Source organism: Onychostoma macrolepis, chromosome 11 (assembly GCF_012432095.1).
Source record: "Onychostoma macrolepis isolate SWU-2019 chromosome 11, ASM1243209v1, whole genome shotgun sequence".
In the NCBI taxonomy this organism is placed as follows: domain Eukaryota; kingdom Metazoa; phylum Chordata; class Actinopteri; order Cypriniformes; family Cyprinidae; genus Onychostoma; species Onychostoma macrolepis.
In genome coordinates this window covers 27,757,319-27,778,637 of record NC_081165.1, presented here as the reverse complement: position 1 = coordinate 27,778,637, position 21,319 = coordinate 27,757,319, and the positions used below count along the sequence as shown (strand labels likewise).

General features: G+C 36.1%; 1 protein-coding gene across 3 annotated transcripts; it reads left to right on the top strand.

Moving 5' to 3' along the window:
* The first annotated feature begins 6,978 nt into the window (after window positions 1-6,978).
* On the top strand, window positions 6,979-20,317 carry LOC131549516 (GTPase IMAP family member 8-like). Of its 3 annotated transcripts, none has more exons than XM_058791774.1 (6): window positions 6,979-7,114; window positions 8,884-9,555; window positions 10,721-11,533; window positions 11,976-12,035; window positions 13,893-13,997; window positions 19,520-20,317. In XM_058791774.1, exons 1-6 carry the CDS (start codon window positions 7,105-7,107, stop codon window positions 19,663-19,665), a joined length of 1,806 nt encoding a protein of 601 aa, XP_058647757.1. In that variant the 5' UTR covers window positions 6,979-7,104; the 3' UTR covers window positions 19,666-20,317. The 3 variants fall into 3 exon arrangements, with proteins under 3 accessions (XP_058647757.1, XP_058647756.1, XP_058647758.1); XM_058791773.1 differs by lacking the exon at window positions 6,979-7,114 and adding an exon at window positions 8,420-8,613; XM_058791775.1 differs by lacking the exons at window positions 6,979-7,114; window positions 13,893-13,997 and adding an exon at window positions 8,420-8,613.
* The last annotated feature ends 1,002 nt before the right edge of the window (window positions 20,318-21,319 follow it).

Genomic DNA, 21,319 nt, shown 5'->3' with positions numbered 1-21,319 from the left:
AAAACCACTGAAAGAAAGAAATAAGTAAGTAAACCACCAGTGTTTGTACACATTTGACTGACTTTTTTTTTCTTTTCTCATGAACATTATGAGAGCTGGAATCTAGACAGAACCCAGCAAATAAAAATATGTTCTGAAAGTTATGTTAAGTTAAGTTATGAAAACGTCATTTCTCAATTGTCCAGTTTAAAAATAAATAAATAAATAAAATCTTTGTAAAAATGTTTTAATGTTTTAAAAAAGCATTCCATTATCATTTTTACTGTGGCCGAGAGAGCTCAACGCGCTGCAACTTCACAAAACACATGCAAATAGAAAAAGCACCAGCAAATCAAGAAAACAACTTCATCAGTTTGACAGCAGGTGGTGCAAATGAATGAATGAATGTTCTGAAACAAGTAGTTACATTTAAAAATGTTAAATAAAAATGGTTCTGGGGGGAAAAATCCAATGCAAGATATATAGAGAATGCTTTTTGTGCTAATGTTTTGATAACATTAAGGACCAGATAACTTGGAAAGAATGTTCTAGTAGGCTAAGGCAGGCTAAGGTTACTGAAAGATTGTTCGAATGTTGCCGGAATGTTAGTCGAAGTTCTGAGAATGTTCTGTTAGCTGGGAAGCGGAAATATAAGAGAGTTATCATTTGTGTTGCATGTTTCTACATTTACATTTTACATTTATGCATTTGGCAGACGCTTTTATCCAAAGCAACTTACATTGCATTCAAGTTACAGTTTTTACATTTGATCAGCTCTTGCTTTCCCTGGGAATCGAACCCATGATCTTGGCCTTGCTAGCGCCATGCTCTACTATTTGAGCTACAGGAAAGCCCTACAGGAAAGTTTCTGTCCTTACAACATCATTTTATCACTCTAAAAAAAAAAAAAAAAATAGCCAGAATAAGAATGAGTAAATGTGTCCAAGTGCACAATTAAAAATGCAAATACATAATAAATGTCTAATAAAATTCTAACATTTTTATGTTTTCTTCAAGAAGCTGTGGCTCCGCTCTCAGAAGTGAGAATTGTAGTGCTTGGGTGGGTGCTTTCTGGGAAGACTTCAACTATAAACACCATCTTTAATAATTAATAAATTGAAATTGGAGGAACAAAAAAGTGCCAAATATATTCTGGTGCTGTTAACGGCAGGTCAGTGACTGTGCTGGACACTCCAGGCTGGTGGAAGTATTTCTCGTCTAAATTCAACCCAAAGTTTGCACAGACTGCAATCCTGGAGATGCAATACATGCAATACCCTCACGGTATGGAAACACACCATAGTTTTGTTCACGTGGGGCGACAGATTTAAAAACACCTCAATCGAGCAGCACATTGAGAGTGAAGGAGAAGCTCTTCAGTGGCTGATTCAGAAATGCAGGAACAGATATCACGTCTTTGAAAACACAGACAAGAAGAACCGATCTCAAGTCTCAGAGCTGCTCCAGAAGATTGATGAGATGGTGGCAGAAAACAGCTTGTTTCATCTCAATACTGACTGTGCTGCAGTGAACGTTCATGACACTGACACACAACAAGACGAGGAATTAAGTCTGAACGCTGACCAGTTACTGACATTAATGTACCAGGAGATTAAAAACAGGCTTAAAATAATAAAAATGAAGCTGAAAGAATTAGGGATGGCCATCACTGGATGTATAGAAGCCAAAAGTGATGCAAGCATGACAGGCATCATAGATTGTAAATGGGCAATTCTGTCTGTCTTCAATAGCTATATTATAGCTGCAAGCAGCATGGACAACTGTAAATGTTTATTTAATTCACTCATTCTGTGTCATCTTCCTCTTTCAGTGAAAGCTGATGAAAAAGTCATGGAGCAGATAAAGAGAGATGGAAGCAGATTGGAAGTAATTTTAATGGACGGAATCTTGAACATCCAGAAACCTGTAGCATCTTGTGAGTTATTTACTTTGCTTGAGTCAAATATTTTTCTTAAGTTTTATATAATTTGACATTGGAGGTCAGTTTGTATCCAAACAAAATGACGTTCTCTGCTTACACCTATATAGATGAAAATACGAGTGTAAATGAAAAGGTGGCTCGGTGGTTTCAAAAATATGAGGAATACAGCAAATCTGAAACATCGGTTTCACAATTGAGTTTCACAATGAGTGGAGCGTGACTTTATATGTGGCTTGATTGGAGACGGCAGGTGCAGGTGATGAGAATACAGATCAGGGCTCTATGCTTACGTTTTCTTTTAGGAGCACTTGCGCTCCTAATTTAAAAAATTTAGGAGCACCTTCTAATCGATAATCAAAAATTCTGATCAAAAAATTAACCTTCAGACATTTAATAAGGCTCAGAGGTGGCATGAGTGCAATTCATAAATTCATGTTGAGGTTAATGTTTTAAATATACAATTTTGAATGTAGAAATATTAAATGATTTAAATAACAGAAATGATACTTTAAAAATTAAATTAAAACTGCCAGCAGGTGGCGGCAAGTCACTGATTTTATCACTGAATCATTCATTTAATTGATTCGTTCGAACGGCCGATTCATTCAGGAACGAAGCATCTGACTGTCTTTATGAATGGGTAATTGAGTCATTGACTAGATTAATTTAAAAACGCAGTTCATTCATAAATGAAACACCGCTGTGTTTGAATGGAGATGTGCAGAAACTATGTCTGAAACTATTTTCATTGACGAAATAGAGCAAAATAAGGCAATAGTGTTGTAGTCAGACAATATAAGTCTGTGATATATTACTCAACGCTGCAAAAGCACGCAAGTGCGTTAGAAACCTTTGAAGCTCCCTCAGCGCAAACACAAATATGCTGATCGGGTCAGTCGCACAGGTGCTCCTAAATATTTTCATTTCATAGTCGCACGCAGTAGTTTTCAGTCGCAAATGTGACTGAAATGGTCGCACTGTAGAGCCCTGCAGCTGAGTGTGATCTTGGTGTGAGTGGTGGTTGATGACTGTGACTCCCTGACAATCAGGATATAAAACAGAACAAAATGATCCAGCAGAACATCCACAGACTCCAGAGACACCAGATAATACATCTAAACTGTTAGATGAAAATGTTATACGCCTGTAAAAACAAGTTTGCATAGTAAAACTTATACTCTCTACTTCAAAATATGTCAGACATATGCAGTGTATAGCAAATACAACCCATTTGCAATTTTAGTAATTGTTTGTTAAATATGTGTTTTTCTAATTATTAATATGCTTGTGTGTCTCTAATTAATAATTGATATTATTGTATAATATCTGAAAATTATATTACTTTACATTATAATTTCCATCATTTGAAGTAACTTTTGAGTTATAATGTAGTCCAAAACAATTAACGTGCATTAACACGCCATCATTTTCTATTCCTGTACCATAGTAACCATTGAATTGATAAATATCTGTATAAGTTAAACATCTCTCACAGACATTTACTGAAACATTTCTGATCATATAGAGCTTTCTTTCAAAACACCACAGTTATCTTCTACTATGGAATCACTATAGAGTTTATTAAAGAAATAATTTCATGCACTTTTTTTTTAATGATCCCGGTTCATTTACTACCTTCATTAGTATATTTTATGCTACAGTTTTACATGTATATGTTGACAGATGCTTTCATCCGACAATAAGTCACATGGAATTTCAGAGTATTTTGGAAGCTTTATTCCACTAAAAATGTTCCTACATTTTAAATGAATACAGTGCAAAAACTAAAAAGTGCAGCATACTCATGCAAAATAATTTCTTATGTGTCAGCATAGTTTTGATGTGTGTAGTACTTTTATTATGCAACTTTAACTTTTTAAATTTTGACATGATTGTATTTTATCAGGTTCAAAAAATAAAGTATTTGTTGAGCTTTTACAAAGTCTATTGTCTGTATAATGTATTAAAAAAAAAAACATGAATTGTGTACAGAGGTTCTATGGACTCCTTGTTAAAAATTAATGTTTGACACACACACACACACACAAAATAAACAAATAAATAAAATTCAGAAAAGAAGTAAAGGATAGTTTTTAAGAGACACTGGGTGAAGCCCTTGAGGGCAGCTCCGTGTGGCAACAAAATCTTCTGTGTGATTTCAGTGCAAAAGTGGGAAAAAATAGTAAAATTTGGGATGGAATAATTGGGCATGGAAACGCCAAAGATTTAAGACTCTTGAGTTTTTGTGTTGAACCATTACTAATACCATGCTTCAATTAAAAAACAAATACAAGACCTCCTGTTACACCCATGATATAAGCACTGGACTACATCATTGTCAGGCCAAATCAAATGAAGAATGTGCTCATAACTCAAGCTATGAGATGAGCAAGCACTGGACTGATCATCAAATGATTATAGACAAGCTTAATCTGAGGATTCGGCCAGCAGTACATCTTAGAAAGGCAGCTACGGGGAAGCTGATCTGTGCACAGCTACAAGACACCGAAGTGTGAATCAACTCTCGATGTCCTTTTGCTAAAAAGCTACATTACATTTACATTTAGTCATTTTGCAGACGCTTTTATCCAAAGCGACTTACAATTGGGGAATACATAAAGCGATTCATCTTGAAGAGGCAATCCGACAAACAAAGTGCCTGTAATACCAAGTCTCAGGCATTGTTTAAATAAGTACAAGCTAGCAAGGGAAGGAATAAATAAAGAGAGAGATTTTTTTGTATTTTTTTTTTTTAAGTGTAGGGTGAAGTCAAGTAGTGTCGAAAGAGATGAGTTTTCAGCTGTTGCTTAAAGATTGACAGGGATCCAGCTTAACATTGAGCTTCTACTCAGGAATGAAGCTTTATACGTATGATACAGCTGTTGAATTTGTTGGTAAGCTCAAAAATCAGGATTGGTTTGATGAAAATTCCACACTTATTTCCACCCTTTTTGAAAAAATGCACAATGCCCCTATAATAATCAATCATCTGAAGCCCTCAAGAAAGTCTGGCATAAACAGAGAAAAGAGACGCAACAGACCTTGCATCAACTACAGAATCAACGGTGGACATCTAAAAGCTCAACAGATACAATCTTACGCAGACGAGCATAAAATGCAAAATTTTTACAATGCAGTGAAGGCCATTTATGGCCCAAGATCTTACTCTGTCTGCACTTTGAGAAGAGCTCATGAACGGGCCCTCATTAAGAACCAAACGAGCATTGTTCAGAGATGGGGGAGCATTTTGAAAGCCTTATTAAACCAGAAGGCATCAGTTGATCTTACAGTACTGGAGGAATTATCAACTCTTCCAAGCATACAGAGTCTTGATGCACCCCCTTCGTTTTCTGAAGTATGTTGATAATAAACAATCAGTCCCCTAGGCTTAATTGTATTCCTGTTGAGCTCCTAAAGATCTGAGATCCATCAGTTAATCACCCTAGTTTGGCAGCAAGAAAATATTCCCCAACAGTGGAAGGATGCAAATATTGTTGCAATTTATAAAAACAAGGGTATCAAATTAATGATCAACACTGATCTGACATGACTTTTAGAATGGATAAAATCACTTCAATCAAATACATGTTTTATTCATGCAAACTTTTAGTAAACCAGAGACTTAGTGATCAAAAGAGCAGTTGTTTTCCATTTTATTTACTTTCATTCTACTCTAGCCACTCTAACCTATTATAATGTTCCTCTAAAGAAGTATTTTTGTTTATGGTTTATCTGTCCTCTTGAATTGCAAAAAAAAAAAAAAAAGACTTATGTGGGACTGTTTACAGGAGGAACAAAGAGAGGAAACTACCTAAAGGTGCGGCTGCTTTTACATACATTATTTGCATCAGTTTCAAATTTTTCACAAAATGCAGCCTGTTGAGAGAAGACATCACCACACTATTGCCAATAGACAATTTTTTTCTTTGTTTATATGAGATTATGCATCAGTGTTAAGAAGCTTTTTCTAACATTTTTGTCTTCATTAGTAGTTACTGATCTTTTTTTAACCTGATCTGAAGTGATTTACAGTACACAAGAATAGTTGTCCACTTAATTTCTAGCGATTATCGCCGATTTGATTGCACAGCTACTATTTAAACTAAACTGAGCTAGACAATGACATCTCTGAATTCAATAATGAAATGCCTTTAACTGAAAATTGAGTGTTTAATCTTATCATTATACATTACTGACACTCTATCCTCCAATTTGATACTGTTAAGTGCTTTGACACAATCTGCATTGTAAAAGCGCTATATAAATAAAGGTGACTTGACTTGACTTGTCCTGATGCAACATGAGGTTCAGTGATTTGGTTGAGGACATAATGGTGAAAGAGAAACTCAAACTCTATAGTCAGATTCTCTCTGTGGGTTTACAGCATTATTGTATCCACAGACTCAGGCCAGCATTTCTAAATGGACCATAAAGAGCAACCAAATCTTTCAAGCTGATCACATGTTAACTCAATCAGCATTTTTCTTGAAAGAGAAATTGAAAAGGAAAAACATGTTCATCCAAGTGCTAAACATTGTCACAGTTTTAAAAGATGGATTTATGGGTTCCATATTAAAGAAAACCAACAGTAGATGATTTCAGCTATGATTCGAAATAACTGAAACCATACAGTTGTAAAAAATGACCGTGATTTTAAAAGTAAAAAACTGTGAAAAAGCTACGGTTGTAATGAGGTGGCAGTGGCGTCAGGATCCATGTGCAGTTTTATTGAAACACAAGAAAAGTCAGACAGGCATAAATCAGTAACTGGTGTCAGATATAGCAGAGGCAGGGCAGAATCAGAAACAGAGTTCAGGCTGAGGGTCAAGGCAGGCGGCAAACAGACAATAGAGATACTCAGTAAGGCAGGCAGAGTCAGAAGAGGCAGGCAGCAATCCTTCAGAAACAGGTAAACAATCCAGGTCATCAACAGGTAAGCAAACAGGGAAACCGCTCAGAAATGACTGCATAGCAAAACAAGACTTCACAAGGAGAGCAAGGGCGGCACAGTTTAAATAGACCAAGCAATGAGGAACACCTGTGCCGGTGATCAGTCTCTGGCACGGGGTACATGGGAAATGAAGTCTTAATGAACCGGTTAATACTCTGGTGATAGTTCCCTCTGGTGGTGATTGGAGGGAGACACAGAGGCTGAATTTGTGACAACGGTAAAAACCTGTTAAATGGTTAATGGTAAGTTCCCCTAATATATACGGTGAAAAACTGTAATAGACATTTCAGACAATTTTACAGTGAAATACCGCTTTTGGAAGTGAAAAAGAATGTAAAATTGACAGGGAAAAAACGTAAATTGACGTTCCCAGAATTCCCTGCATTGCATTTCAAATTTTGTTTGAATTTGATGTTTTTTCTTTGAAATAACTATGTTTCTTAGTTTTTTCTTATCAGTTATGTTTATTAGGGTTGTATGTTACATCCAATATTGTTAAATTAATGTTTATTGCATATTTCAGTTTGATGAGTCTCACCGTGATGGTGTTTAGTGTTTGTGTGAATGACACTGTGCACCTTCTATATATGTTATTATTTAAAAGCTGCTTGTGATGGGCTTTGGTTCATCATGTGACTTTCTCATCACCACCTGCATTTGGTGGTTATCCGTGTATTACAAAGATACCAAACAGATTTCAGTACTTCAATAGGTTGGTATATTAACATTATATCAGTTAATGAAATTACGGTATTTAACTGTAAATTTAAGTTAAAACCTAAAACGTTGCTACCGTATATTTTACGGTAGAATTCCGGCAACCACAGCTGCCGGTTTTTTACCAAAAATTTTACGGAATTTTTTTTACAGTGAAATGTTGAGAAATATTTTGTAAGTATTGTAAGTAAAATATTTCTCTTTGGATAAAAGCACCTGCTTTGGTAAATTTAAAATGAGTAAGAAATTAATGTTAGATTTATTCATTACTAAGCAAATGTGACATTTTCTGCAGATTCTCCAGATTTTCTTGTTTCTAGTTACAACTAAACAAATTTAGTAAAACACTGAATGGAACATTGAAGCCTTGTCTAAAAGTAGCCTACCAGTTTTTCTCTTCTTTGAGCTTGTATGAGTTTCTTTGAGCCTCATTTTAGACGAACCAACACAGTTTGTTGAGCAGCACATTAGGAGTGAATGTGACGCCCTCCAGTGGACCATTGAGAAATATAAAAAATAGCCTACTGAGGGTTTTTAAAGGCTGGAATGTGATTCTGTGTTATGATATAGCTACAAACATGTACAGTAAGCCCCATACTGTGCATACGGTATGAACACGTAATCTCGCATTAGTAAGTAAAATTCAAGAAGTCAACTCTCCAAGAAGGCTATAAGAGGAAAGCTTTAATCCATAGCTCCTATGGCCCATAGCTAAGTGATATTTACACAACATTATTAGCCACGAGACTAGACAAACCTGAAATACTGGTTTCAGATACGGGTTTAAGCTACAATCTCGTTTCTGAGCGTCAAGTTGCAGTGAAGTTGTATTCATCCTGGATGTCGGTCTGGCAGATTTGTATATTTGTATTCGCTTTTATGTGATTTTAGCTTATTTTATTTTTTGGTTTGTACTGGTTTGATTTTCTCTAAATTAGGCCTATAGTTTGATTTTCTTTCCTTACACTTTTTAACGTTATTTTGGATAACAAAACAGAAACAAATGCAAGAATGATGGAAGAAGGTAAAGTTTACAGACAGTTTGTTAAGATATCAAATTATCATTTGCTTTGGATTGATACTAAATGTATTCTTTACTGTAAACAAAACAGAAAACAAAACTGTTTAGTACTTTATCTTGTTATATACAATTTTTCCTGGCAGAAGTAAGGGCTGTTGTTATAGCATGGCAGAAATCTGACAAAGCCTTAGTGATAAACACAATATTAGATGACAAAGCTGCATCCATTATTTAAATAGTCTAATATTTAATTTTCTTCTCGTTTTGTCTCAGAGTTGAGAGCAGTGCTGATTGGAAGGCATCACTCTGGGAAAACCTCAGTGGTCAACACTATACTGGATACCAGTGAAACTGAAGGAGAAGAGTATGTGAAGAGAGAGGGATTTATTGATGGCAGGAAAGTCAGTCTGGTTGAAACTCCTGGCTGCTGGAAAACCTTCAATCTGAATGATTTATCCAACATCTCTAAACAGCAGCTGGTTCGCAGGATTTCTCTGATTTCACCCGGACCTCACGCGGTTCTGATCGTGATTCGGGCCGATTCTGCATTCACTGACCCTGATGGGAGGTTTCTGGAGAAGTATGTGGAGCTGCTGGGTCCCAATGTCTGGACTCACACCCTCATCATCTTCACAAGAGGAGATTTAATTAAACGAGAAGACATAGAGCAGCATATTCAGGAAGAGGGGTCAGCACTCAAGCGGCTTATTGAAAAATGCGAAAATAAATATCTTGTTTTTAATAATTCAAACCATCATGACCGAACTCAAGTCAAAGAGCTGTTCAAGAAAACTGAAGGAATTGTGAAGAGGAGCAAAGGCAAGCGCTTTAACATTGATCTGGAGAAAGTAAAGGAAGTCAACGAGCAGTGGGAGGAAATTCAGACCAAAGCAAAATCTAGACAATCCACAGTAAAGAAGGAACGGTCAACATTTCAAGAAAAAGGTAAGATAAATGTGCAGGTATATTTATGGTTGTTCTGTGAATTTTCACAGGAGAAATCCAATTGTTTGTCTGTTGTTTTACAGAATGACTAAAAGTTACATTTTTAGGGTGGTCCGCCTCAGTGATTTAACAGTGCTTATCAATGTCAAAATGTTTGAGAGGGCTGATTAAAAGAAAGCCTACATATACTTCAGTTTTTTGTAACACTGAAAGAGAGTGGAGTAATATTTGACTAATGAACATTTAATATTTGACAAAAGTTTATGATAGTAATGTTAAATGACCAACGGTAATATCCAGCGATGCAAACTACTTGACTTTTTTCCATTGTCAAAATTTTTACTTTTTTTCAAATTGTCAAATTTCTTATATTTAAACTGGAAGAAGGGCTATATGATGCATGCATGATTCTTAATTCATAAATTAATTTTCTAGCCTATTTGCTCTTTCACACAGAACGCGTTTTTCCATGCACCGAGCTACTTTTTAAAATATATTTCTAGCCTGTGTAAACGTGCGACAAATCTTTTGACCGTTGACCTTGTATCTTTTGCAGCGTCTCGCGCATGGGGTTTTAAAAACGCATTAAGTTCAACTTTTAAAAAACATGCCTTGAGACCTTGCATTTTTCCCACTAATTAGTGTTTTTTCCCCACATTTTCAAAGCAAAACTTGCTCTGTGTGAATGGCATATGAGTAAATGTGAATGTGTGCATACTTTAAAATTTAAATATTATTTGCAAATAGTTCAAATTTATTAAATTTTTGTTCTTTTACTGCTGTTCTTTCTTTTTCTTTTTCTGCTTAAATCTCCTAAAATCCTTTATTTCATTCTTTTGAATAAAAACACCATCCACTACCCAAGGGCTCCTCAACCTCAAGATCCACTTTCCTGCAGAGTTTAGCTCCAACCCTAATCAAACGCATCTGAACAAGCTAATCAAGGTCTTTACGATTACTACAAAGTTGCAGGTAGGTATGTTTAATCCAGGTTGGAGCTAAACAAGCTAAAAGTGGATCTCGAGGTCCAGAGTTGAGGACCGCTGCACTACCACAAAAATTGGTCCCCACCCACTGTTCAAGAACTGGCTCTGAATATTAGGTGTAAAGAGGCTCAAAGATGCAAATCCTTTAGTTTTTCAGCACAACTGTCCTTTTATTTCAGCGTATGTGCGTTGTCTTGAAGAGATTGGAGTTGTTTTGCTGGGATGGTTGTTTTGTGGAAAGAGTTCAGCTGGAAACACCATCTTGAACCGGGATGAATTTGCCATAGGAGGAAAAACCAGAGAATGTACCAGAGGGTTTGGAGATGTAGATGGAAGGAAGATGACTGTTTTGGACACTCCAGGCTGGTGGAAGTACTTCGCATCTGAATTCAACCCAGATTTCATTAGATCTGCGATCTTAGGAAGCGTTTCAGAGTTTAAGATGTTCCCTCATGCCATGCTGCTCGTGATTCCAGCAGATACATCATTTCAGGAAGAACAAAAGAGAATCATTCAGCAAAATATGTCTATCCTGGGAGACGATGTCTGGAGACACACCATAGTTTTGTTCACGTGGGGCGATAGATTCCCAGACATCTCAATTGAGCAGCACATTGAGAGTGAAGGAGAAGCTCTTCAGTGGCTGATTGAGAAATGCAGGAACAGATATCACGTCTTTGACAACACAGACAAGAAGAACCGATCTCAAGTCTCAGAGCTGCTCCAGAAGATTGATGAGATGGTGGCAGAAAGCGGTTTGTTTCGTCTCAACACACAGAAAAACTGTGATGCAAAGACAAGCTGTCAGAAAACTGACAAACAGGAGGATCTGAATATGGAGATCAGACTGAAGGATGTCTGCCACTTTCTTGATGTGGGGTTTAAAAGAAAAGCTGAAGAGATAAGAAGGAAGATAGAAAAGTTATGCGCGCATATCATGGAAGATTGTCCAAACCTTGAGGAATCTCAGAGTATGACTTATCCTCTTAACTGTAAGTTTCACCTCTGTCTTGTCAGTTATAATTATGTTGGCTTGAGGCAGACAACTTACATAAATGCTATTTAAAGTTAAAATTCCTCTTCTTCTGAGACTAAAATTTCTTACTCTGACACCTCACTTTAATGCTACAACCAACCAAACTCGGGTCAGACTTTCACACTGGACTGATAGGACTTAAACATACTGGAAGCCATTTAGACTCAGTTAAGCTTCCATTCTATCCAATATTCTTTCAAATTCTAACTAATATTTCTATCTATCCGATAGATCTTAAAATCTTCAAATTTAGAATTGTTAAAACTACTACTAAATCGAACTTCAAGCTATTTAAACTCCTTTCTCAAACCAACAGAAAGTTTGTCTTAATAAAATTTTAATCTAGTTTCTACATATATTTCTCTGATTTACATTTTCAAATGGTGTTTCAACTATAGATCAAGATAAACCTCCTGATGACCAATTAAATGTGATGGGTACACTTCAACAGGACAGCAGTAAGTGGGATTTTGAATATATGTCTTAAAATATATGATCAAACTGAAATGACCATGTGTCAGTTCTTGGGAATCAAAAGTGTATGTAAACGTGATAATTAAAGGGTTAGTTAACCCAAAAATTAAACTTCTGCCATTAATTACTCACCCTCATATCGTTCCAAACCTGTAAGACCTTTGTTCATCTTCGGAACAAAAATTAAGATATTTAATTTGTGTTCCACAATGATATTACCACGATCATCACACAGAAATGTAGCAATGTCTTTGCTATGTTTCTGTGCGTTGATCGTGTTAGGATCCTTGCTGTCTATGGAGGGTCAGAGAGCTCTCAGATTTCATCAAAAATATCTTAATTTGTGTTCTGAAGATGAACGAAGGTCTTACGGGTTTGGAACGACATGAGGGTGAGTAATTAATGACAGAATTTTCATTTTTGGGTGAAATATCTCTTTAAAGTTAAGAGCACCACAATCTTATTGGTGGCTGAAAACAAATTCAATTAGACAACATTTTTAGTTAACATAAGTGTCACGAATCCGGTTCGTGGCCTTCCGTCCGACTGCCATAAGAGGTCGCCTCTCCATCATATTGACTCTCACACCACACAGACCGTTACATGTCACTCCGGACTACAGTTCCCATCATTCATTGCACTGATTACACATACACAGCTGAATCCAATCAGACATGCTTTATAAGCCTTGGACTTCCTCTTTCAGATCGCCGAGTATTGTTTAGCGTTTATAGCTGATAGCTACTTTACGGAGCCTGCTAAAGTTTTGCTAGTTGTCTAAGTCAGTCTAGTCCTGTTCATTGCTAGTTTCCTGATCATTGTTCTGTCGTGGATTTTCCCTTTGTCTTGCCTTTTTGGATTATGTTTGCACCTTGCCTGAACTCTTGCTTGTTATCGAATTGCTACTGCCAATACATCCACAACATGCTGCTGTGAGCATGTAAGAAATACTGCTGCTGCACATAACATACAGTGGGTACGGAAAGTATTCAGACCCCCTTAATTTTTTCACTCTTTGTTGTATTGCAGCTATTTGCTAAAATCATTTAAGTTCATTTTTTTCCTCATTAATGTACACACAGCACCCCATATTGACAGAAAAACACAGAATTGTTGACATTTTTGCAGATTTATTAAAAAAGAAAAACTGAAATATCACATGGTCCTAAGTATTCAGACCCTCTGCTCAGTATTTAGTAGAAGCACCCTTTTGATCTAATACAGCCATGAGTCTTTTTGGGAAAGATGCAACAAGTTTTTCACAGCTGGATTTGGGGATCCTCTGCCATTCCTCCTTGCAGATCCTCTCCAGTTCTGTCAGGTTGGATGGTAAACGTTGGTGGACAGCCATTTTTAGGTCTCTCCAGAGATGCTCAATTGGATTTAAGTCAGGGCTCTGGCTTGTGTCAATATGGGGTGCCGTGTGTACATTAATGAGGAAAAAAATGAACTTAAATGATTTTTAGCAAATGGCTGCAATATAACAAAGAGTGAACAATTTAAGGGGGTCTGAATACTTTCCGTACCCACTGTATATGAATAACTCCCATAGCTTACATGATCACCCCGTAGCAGATCTATACAGGTGGAGCTGGGGAAGGTGGAGGGTTTTTGAAGTGCGCTGCTACAGCAATAGCAAACACTGCCAAGTATTTGAATGTCGAGCAGCGAGCTAATTGGCTACTGATACAGGAGAGAACCAATCAGCTGCGCCATGTGATAATGATGTCATTATACCATATTGAGTTAGATCTATCTAAAGTTTCATTCCAGAACTTTGTATATACCTTACTGATACTTCTGTGGTGTGAACATTAATATTATGTTTAAATTTCTTTCAGTTGCTGAACGAATTAATACTCTTCTGGAAAGAGAGTTCAGCCGATGGGAAAGTATCATCATGGATGGTGTTCGAGAAAGTTTGCAGGACATTAAATCATCATTTGGTCAGTAGATCAACCTATTTTACACACAACTGATCAAGTGTTTGAGTTCCACAGAGAACCCAAACTTAATATAAACATGTTTATTGTCAAAATATAAGAAGAAGAAGTTTTATATAGCGCCTTTCCGTAGTTCAAGGTCACTTTAAATATAACTAGTTTTGTACATCCACACAAGCAATATACGTATAAACACAATTACAGTTTCTCACACTTAAATTGCGTGATTTGTGATCATAATATCGGCCGTTGGTTGGCTGAGAGAATTCTATTAGAAGGCAGATGCAGAATCTCATATCTAAGTTAAGCAAAACCACAAAGCATCTGAAGTCTTTTGTTTACCTTTATTTCTTGTTTTACTCTAAAGTATTTTCCTTTGTTTCTACAGTAAACAGTTCTAGAGAACAGATTACCATCTGTTAAAAACCACATCATAGTGTGTTTTCCTTATACAAACCAGAACTTCTGGTTATGATCATGGTCAACAGCACAATGATCTGCTGAGTCTTTTCATTTAATTCAAAAGAAAGAATGCAGGCTACAAACTTACAGCTCAAACAGCAACAAGCTCTATTAACAGCTCTTCTGATAAAAGAGGTCTTGGTTTGCCTGTATGAAATGTGTCAAATTAAATGAAGTGACTTTATCAGTACTGGAAGGCATGTCAGAACTGGTTATTGCGTGAGTAAATGAAAACATCTGAAAGATAAATATTGATCTGATTTTCAGTACGTTACCTGAGCTAGATGTTCAGCTCTTGGCATGGCAAAGGGTGGGTGTATTAAACATATTTACACATGGTGCTATTTGTATTTAAATAAGTAAATAGTCAAGTGAGTCAGAAATATTAATATATCTTCAACTCTGTCCTGATCCCTGATTCTGGATCTTGTATTTTATCAATAGTATGTTCACTTTAAGTTACTGCTTCTAAAATTTAAGGCACTAAATGGCTTTGCACCGCCATATCTGGCTGATCTACTCCACCCCTACTGCCCTGCCCAGTCTCTTAGATCTTCTGAACTTGGGCTTTTGTCCATCCCTCGTTTTCAGTTATCTACTGTAGGTGGAAGGTCATTTAGTGTTAATGCTCCTAAATTATAGAATGCATTACCCCTTAATCTCCATACCATCCCATCTTTGTCTGCCTTCAAGAGTCAGTTAAAAACATATCTGTTTAATATGTACTTTGGATAAATGGCTATGTGTGTTTATATTTTATTTGTGCCTACAGTATATGTTAGTTTTATACATACGCTTCAATATGCTTTTTCTCTTTGGAACACAAACTCAAACTGTTTAAATCAGTTGATCTGTTCCAGTTGAAGGACTTACCAAATGATGATTTAATGTCCTGCACACTTTCCTGAACACCATCTATGATGATACTTTCCCATCGGCTGGACTCTCTCACCAGAAGACTTTTAATCGGCCCAGGGACTGAAAGAAATTAAGGCATAATATTAATATTAATTATTAATTTGCAAAGTAATCCCCCTTTGAGTCTGAACCCTTCATGACACCTCATACTGCTGACCCTTTAGTCAACATTTGAAGTGGATCAAAACCTTTCATCAAACCTGAAACCAAAATGTGTTCTTGTCTTAGGACAACTTTGAGGAACTTTTTTGATTAGTCACTTCAAATTTTTACTACTGTATGTCTAAAATATAAGCTTACATCCAGTTCTGACACAAATATATAAATAAATCCCACTTACTGTTGTCCTGTTGAGGTGCACTGATCGCTTTTAATGGTGTATGGGAATCAGGAGGTTTATCTTGAGCTACTGAAACACCATTATTAAAATGTTAATCACAGAAATATATTTAGAAATTACACCTGACAACACAATAGTGAGTGAAAACATACATTCAGGAGGATCATCCATACTAAAAGAGTCCTGAAGATATAGATGTTCTTCCAAGATATCCATGCATAACTTTTCTATCTTCCTTCTTATCTCTTCAGCTTTTCTCTTAAACCCCTCGTCCAGAAAGTGGCAGACATCCTTCAGTCTGATCTCCATATTCAGATCCTCCTGTTTGTCAGTTTTCTGACAGCTTTTCTCACAGTTTTTCTGTGTGTTGAGATGAAACAAACTGTTTTCTGCCACCATCTCATCAATCTTCTGGAGCAGCTCTGAGACTTGAGATCGGTTCTTCTTGTCTGTGTTGTCAAAGACGTGATATCTGTTCCTGCATTTCTCAATCAGCCACTGAAGAGCTTCTCCTTCACTCTCAATGTGCTGCTCGATTGAGGTGTTTTTAAATCTGTCGCCCCACGTGAACAAAACTATTGTGTGTCTCCAGACGTCGTCTCCCAGGATGGACATATTTTGCTGAATGATTCTCTTTTGTTCTTCCTGAAATGATGTATCTGCAGGAATCACGAGCAGCATGGCATGAGGGAACTTCTTACACTCTGAAACGCTTCCTAAGATTGCAGATCTAATGAAATCTGGGTTGAGTTCAGATGTGAAGTACTTCCACCAGCCTGGAGTGTGCAAAAGATATAATTATAACCTTGCTTTTCTCGCCATACCGAGTGTGGCACATGCCTCGGACGAGCACAGTAGCCATGTTTCACTTACAGATTTGCGCATTGATGGCATTTCTATTAACCGATGTTATGTGACATTTTTAAGTCATTTTTTCCTCTTACGAAAAGTCATGGCGACAGCCCTGGGTATGTTCAACAGTTCTGTAATCTTTGTTTGGAACTATTTTCGTTGGCCAATTTGAGCAAAAACAGGCAATATTGTATCTAAAATGTAAGTCATTTAATGCTAACTTTATTAAACTTGTATAAAATGATTATTACATTTGTTATGCTGATATGATGGAGGAAAAAACAGCACTCTTTGTGTGATTATAGATTAAGTTAACAATATTAAATTATATAAAAAGCATACAGAAGCATTTAGAATGCCTTAAATTTTTAATTTTAATACACTAATAAATCACGTGCATGCACTCTCTGTGTGTGTTTTTGTGATATACTCGAAAATGTCAGATCGCACATCATTACAACAACACTTACCATATTATCACAGATGATAATATGGTAACATCGCACACCCCAGCCTCGACTTGAGAGGAAAATGAAATCACCCCGCGGTTGTGCTCGCACTTGTTTGCACATGAGCAAAGGTGATTTTTAGGAGTCTAACTTGCAGGCGCCAGACCACTGATTCATCAAACCTGGTTTCTTGCGGTCTGTGTTCTTCTGACTTTATTTTGTAGTAAGTAACGAATATGCTTTGGGGAAATGGCAGTTGGCCGCAATATAAAAACTCAAGTAATGTACAGATACTTCCAAAAAGTACTTAAATACTGTAATGAAGTATTATTGCTTTGTTGCATTATACCACTGGCACTGGCTTGTGCCTCAGTAGGCCTGCAGTGGCCGATTGGAGTCAAGGCTCATTCCACCAGGGGAATGGCCTCCTCCTGGGCTTGGCCCAGTGGTGTCTCTATTGAAGAGATCTGTGCGGCAGCCGACTGGTCTTCACTGTCTGGCCTTCACTGCCCCATCAGTTTCTGGGTTACTTATGCCCTTACTTGACCGTGTTCCCTTAGGGCCCTCATCCTGAGCAACCTAGGGCTGGACTCGCAGAAAGGCTTTTAGTTCTGCACTTACAGTACAGCGTTATTGGATAAATTGTTCCCCTATCATGGTAAATACAATGTGAGGGACCGTTTAGAATGGGAACACTCCGGTTACTAACGTAGTTCCCTAAGATAACAGGAATGACCACTGCGTACCCAGCCATGCTCTGATGCTGCATGGGAGTCAACTCTGTCTCTTATTAGTCAAAAGATTCTAATGAAATGGCACTCAGCATGCGTTTACATAGAAAGACCATGGAAAATTATCTATTAACATGTTGAAAACCTGAAACTGCAAATGGAAAATTCAGAATTAAATTTGAATTAGGATACATGAATCACGCAAATGATTCATCTTATATTTTCAATTAAAATTGGCAAAATTTGACAAAAAAGTCAAGTAGTTCTCATCGTTGGATATTAGGCAAGGCAAGTTTATTTATATAGCACATTTCATACACAGTGGTAATTCAAAGTGCTTTACATAAAAGGAAGTGCAATAGTCATTAAAAAAAAATCACAACAAAAACAAGGAATTAAAATAATAATAATAATAACCACAACAATAAAAACAAGGAAATTATATATGATAGGCCATTGAGTGATTTATAAACGAGTAAAAGTACTTTAAAATCAATCCTAAATGTAACTGGAAGCCAGTGTAAGGGCCTGAGGACTGCTGTGATATGCTCAGATGTTCTGGTTCTAGTCAGAATCCTGGCAGCAGCGTTCTGGATGAGCTGCGGCTGTCTAATGGTCTTCTTTGGAAGAAGACCATTACAATAATCCACCTGCTGGTGATAAACAAGTTTCTCCAAGTCTTGACTGGAAACACAGTTGAAAGACAGTTTTTACAAATATGAGCGTTGGCGTAGATTTAAGAGTATGCTCCAAGATCAAATCTGTGCATACGCACACTTTATAAATGAGGCTCTATAAGTGTGTCCCATCAGGTAATGAAAAGTTCTACACACACTTGTGTCTTCATCCTCAATTGGGCCAAATACAGGAAATACATCATATAAGCAGTTAAGTGGTCAAATGGTCAAATGCAGGAACCTCAAGTGTGGGTATTTGGACAAGGCATATGTTTATTTCACTTTAAAACCAGTGGTAAAGATGAAGAGATGATCATGCTCCGCGCTGCCGTTTGAACGTAGACGTTTACAGCGATCTGTCGTGCCACATCAAAGAGCACCAAAATGTCATTATTGTTTGAATTTCCTGAAAAAAGGACATAATTTGAAAGATGACTTTGACTTAAGATGACTTTTTTTCTTATCAAAAGTAACAATATATAAAACTGGATAGTTTCCCATTAAGTTTCACTTGTATAATGGTTAAAACGATGCTGTGTTTGTTTGAACCGAACTGCACCGAAAATTTCTGGTACGAATACATGTACCATTACACCACTAGTGTCTATAGTTTTTATATGGTTTCAGATCAGTTTTATAAATTTGTAGACATTTAACGAGACATTTGTGTAATTAAAAGGAAAAATAGTAGTTAATAGGCTCTTACTGGCTTGTGTAGACAAGTCCTCCATAAAACAAACAAAACATGCACAAATTGATAAAAGAACACATATTATACAGACACTTCATATTTATTGGTATTTGATGATTTGTTAAATTGCATTTAATATAGACCTGTTATACTTTCAATAAAACTTTTGCAATGGGTTTGTGAACTGCTGCTATCTCTCAAATGTTCACCAACCCACATAAAGAATCTGACTATAAACAGAGTTTGAGTCCACTTGGCTGCGTCCGAAAGCTGAAAAAGGCTTAAAAGAAAAAGATTAGCGATAATGATCACATACAGTATATAAGACATCTAAATATACATTTGTAAATTTAATGAGTAAATGTCATTTGTTCTGTTCTCACATATTTACATTGTTATTTTCAGAGCTCTCTCAGGCTGAGAAGAGACAAAGGTCAGCGGATGCTGTTGAGAGATGGCTACAGAACTGCTACCATTATGTTCAACATACTATTGATAAAATACAAGATCCAGAATCAGGGATCAGGACGAAGAGACTAAAGATACAATGATTACTTGATGATTTACAGTTTCTGTGTACATATATATATACAATGCATGAACGTAACGTAAGATTTTAAATGCAGTTTTATTGTATTAACATCCCTGACTCACTTCACATGTGTTATTATAAGTTGCAGCTGTATTTTAAATCTGAAATGTAAATCTAGATGTACACAGGAACAGTTGTTCTGGTACCTTGTGAGATTCAGTGATTTGCTTAAGAACAAATCTAGAGTTTAGTCAGACTCTCTCTGCTGGTTTCTGAACATTCAGTCCACAAACGAAGGCCAGTGTTTATAAATGGACCATGAAAAGTAACCGAATCTTTTAAAGTACAAGGAGGAAAGTCAAAATGAAGCAATAGCAGGCTGGTCAGTAGTAGAGCAAACTCGTTTCTTAAAAGAGAAACAGACATATAATGATGTGATTGAATCAGTCCATTCATAAATAGCCTCGATTATTTCATCTGGAATTCAAATTGAAAACTGGAAATAAACTGAAGTTGGATGAAACGAAATGCTGTTTAAAATGATTAAGGAAAAATCATTAAAACATCTGCTTTGATATTAGATTTCTGTTTCTCTTAGATCTAAAGACATTTAAACACTGGCACAATCATTTTCTGTGAAGCTGCTTTAAAATTGAGATTTATTACTTATATTAGCGCTTTATCATTAAAATAGCATATATATATATATATATATATATATATATATATATATTAGTAGGCTATATACATAAATGTATTGTAATAATATTAGGGCTGTCAATCGACAATCGTAATTTTTTTTTTTAATCGCATGATTGTCATGAGTTAACTCGTGAATAATCGCAAATTTTTGATTTGTTCTAAATTTACCTTAAATTAATACTTTTCCAGGTTGTAATACTCAGAGGTGGGTAGAGTACCCAAAAACTGTACTAAAGTAAAAGTACTTGAAGAAATATTTACTCAATTAAAAGTAAAAGTAATAGTCTGAATAGTTACTTGAGTAAGAGTAAAAAAGTATTGGATAAAAAAACTACTCAAGTAGTTAGTTACTAGTTACTTTGGATCATATACTTAATATAGTCTATTTTTATTTAGATATATAGATATTTAGATACATTTTACACACACACACACACACACTGTCGTTCAAAATACATTTAATTTTTTTTTAATGTAATTTATTTCAGTGATGCAAATCAGAATTTTTATCAGCCTGATTCATTATCAATGCTGTTCTTTTTTAGCTTTCTATTCATAAAAGAATCAGGTTCCAAAAAATATTAAGCAGCAAAACTGTTCCCTGTTGAAAAAAACAGCATATGCTGGTATGGTATGTTTTGAAGCATGGGATGCTGGTTTGAGCTGATATAAGCTGGTCCGACCAGCTCAAGACCAGCACATGACCAGCACATGACCAGCACAAACCAGCATCCCATGCTTCAAAACATACCATACCAGCATATGCTGTTTTTGTTGTTGTTTTTTTTCAACAACACTGGTAATAAATCAATATATTTGAATGATTTCTGAAGGATCATATTACACCAAAAACTGGAGTAACAGCTGATACAAATTCTGATTAAATTAAATTAAATTATATTTTAAAGTTTAATCATGTATTATAAATGTATATAACCTCTGACACGGAGAAGAGTGAAATCTCCTCACAC

Bases quoted from the DNA above. Each gene is read 5' to 3' on its own strand.
- LOC131549516 (XM_058791773.1), top strand. The intron at 9,556-10,720 runs GTAAGATAAATG...CTTTTATTTCAG, and splicing joins GTCAACATTTCAAGAAAAAG to CGTATGTGCGTTGTCTTGAA. The intron at 12,036-13,892 runs GTAAGTGGGATT...AATTTCTTTCAG, and splicing joins TACACTTCAACAGGACAGCA to TTGCTGAACGAATTAATACT.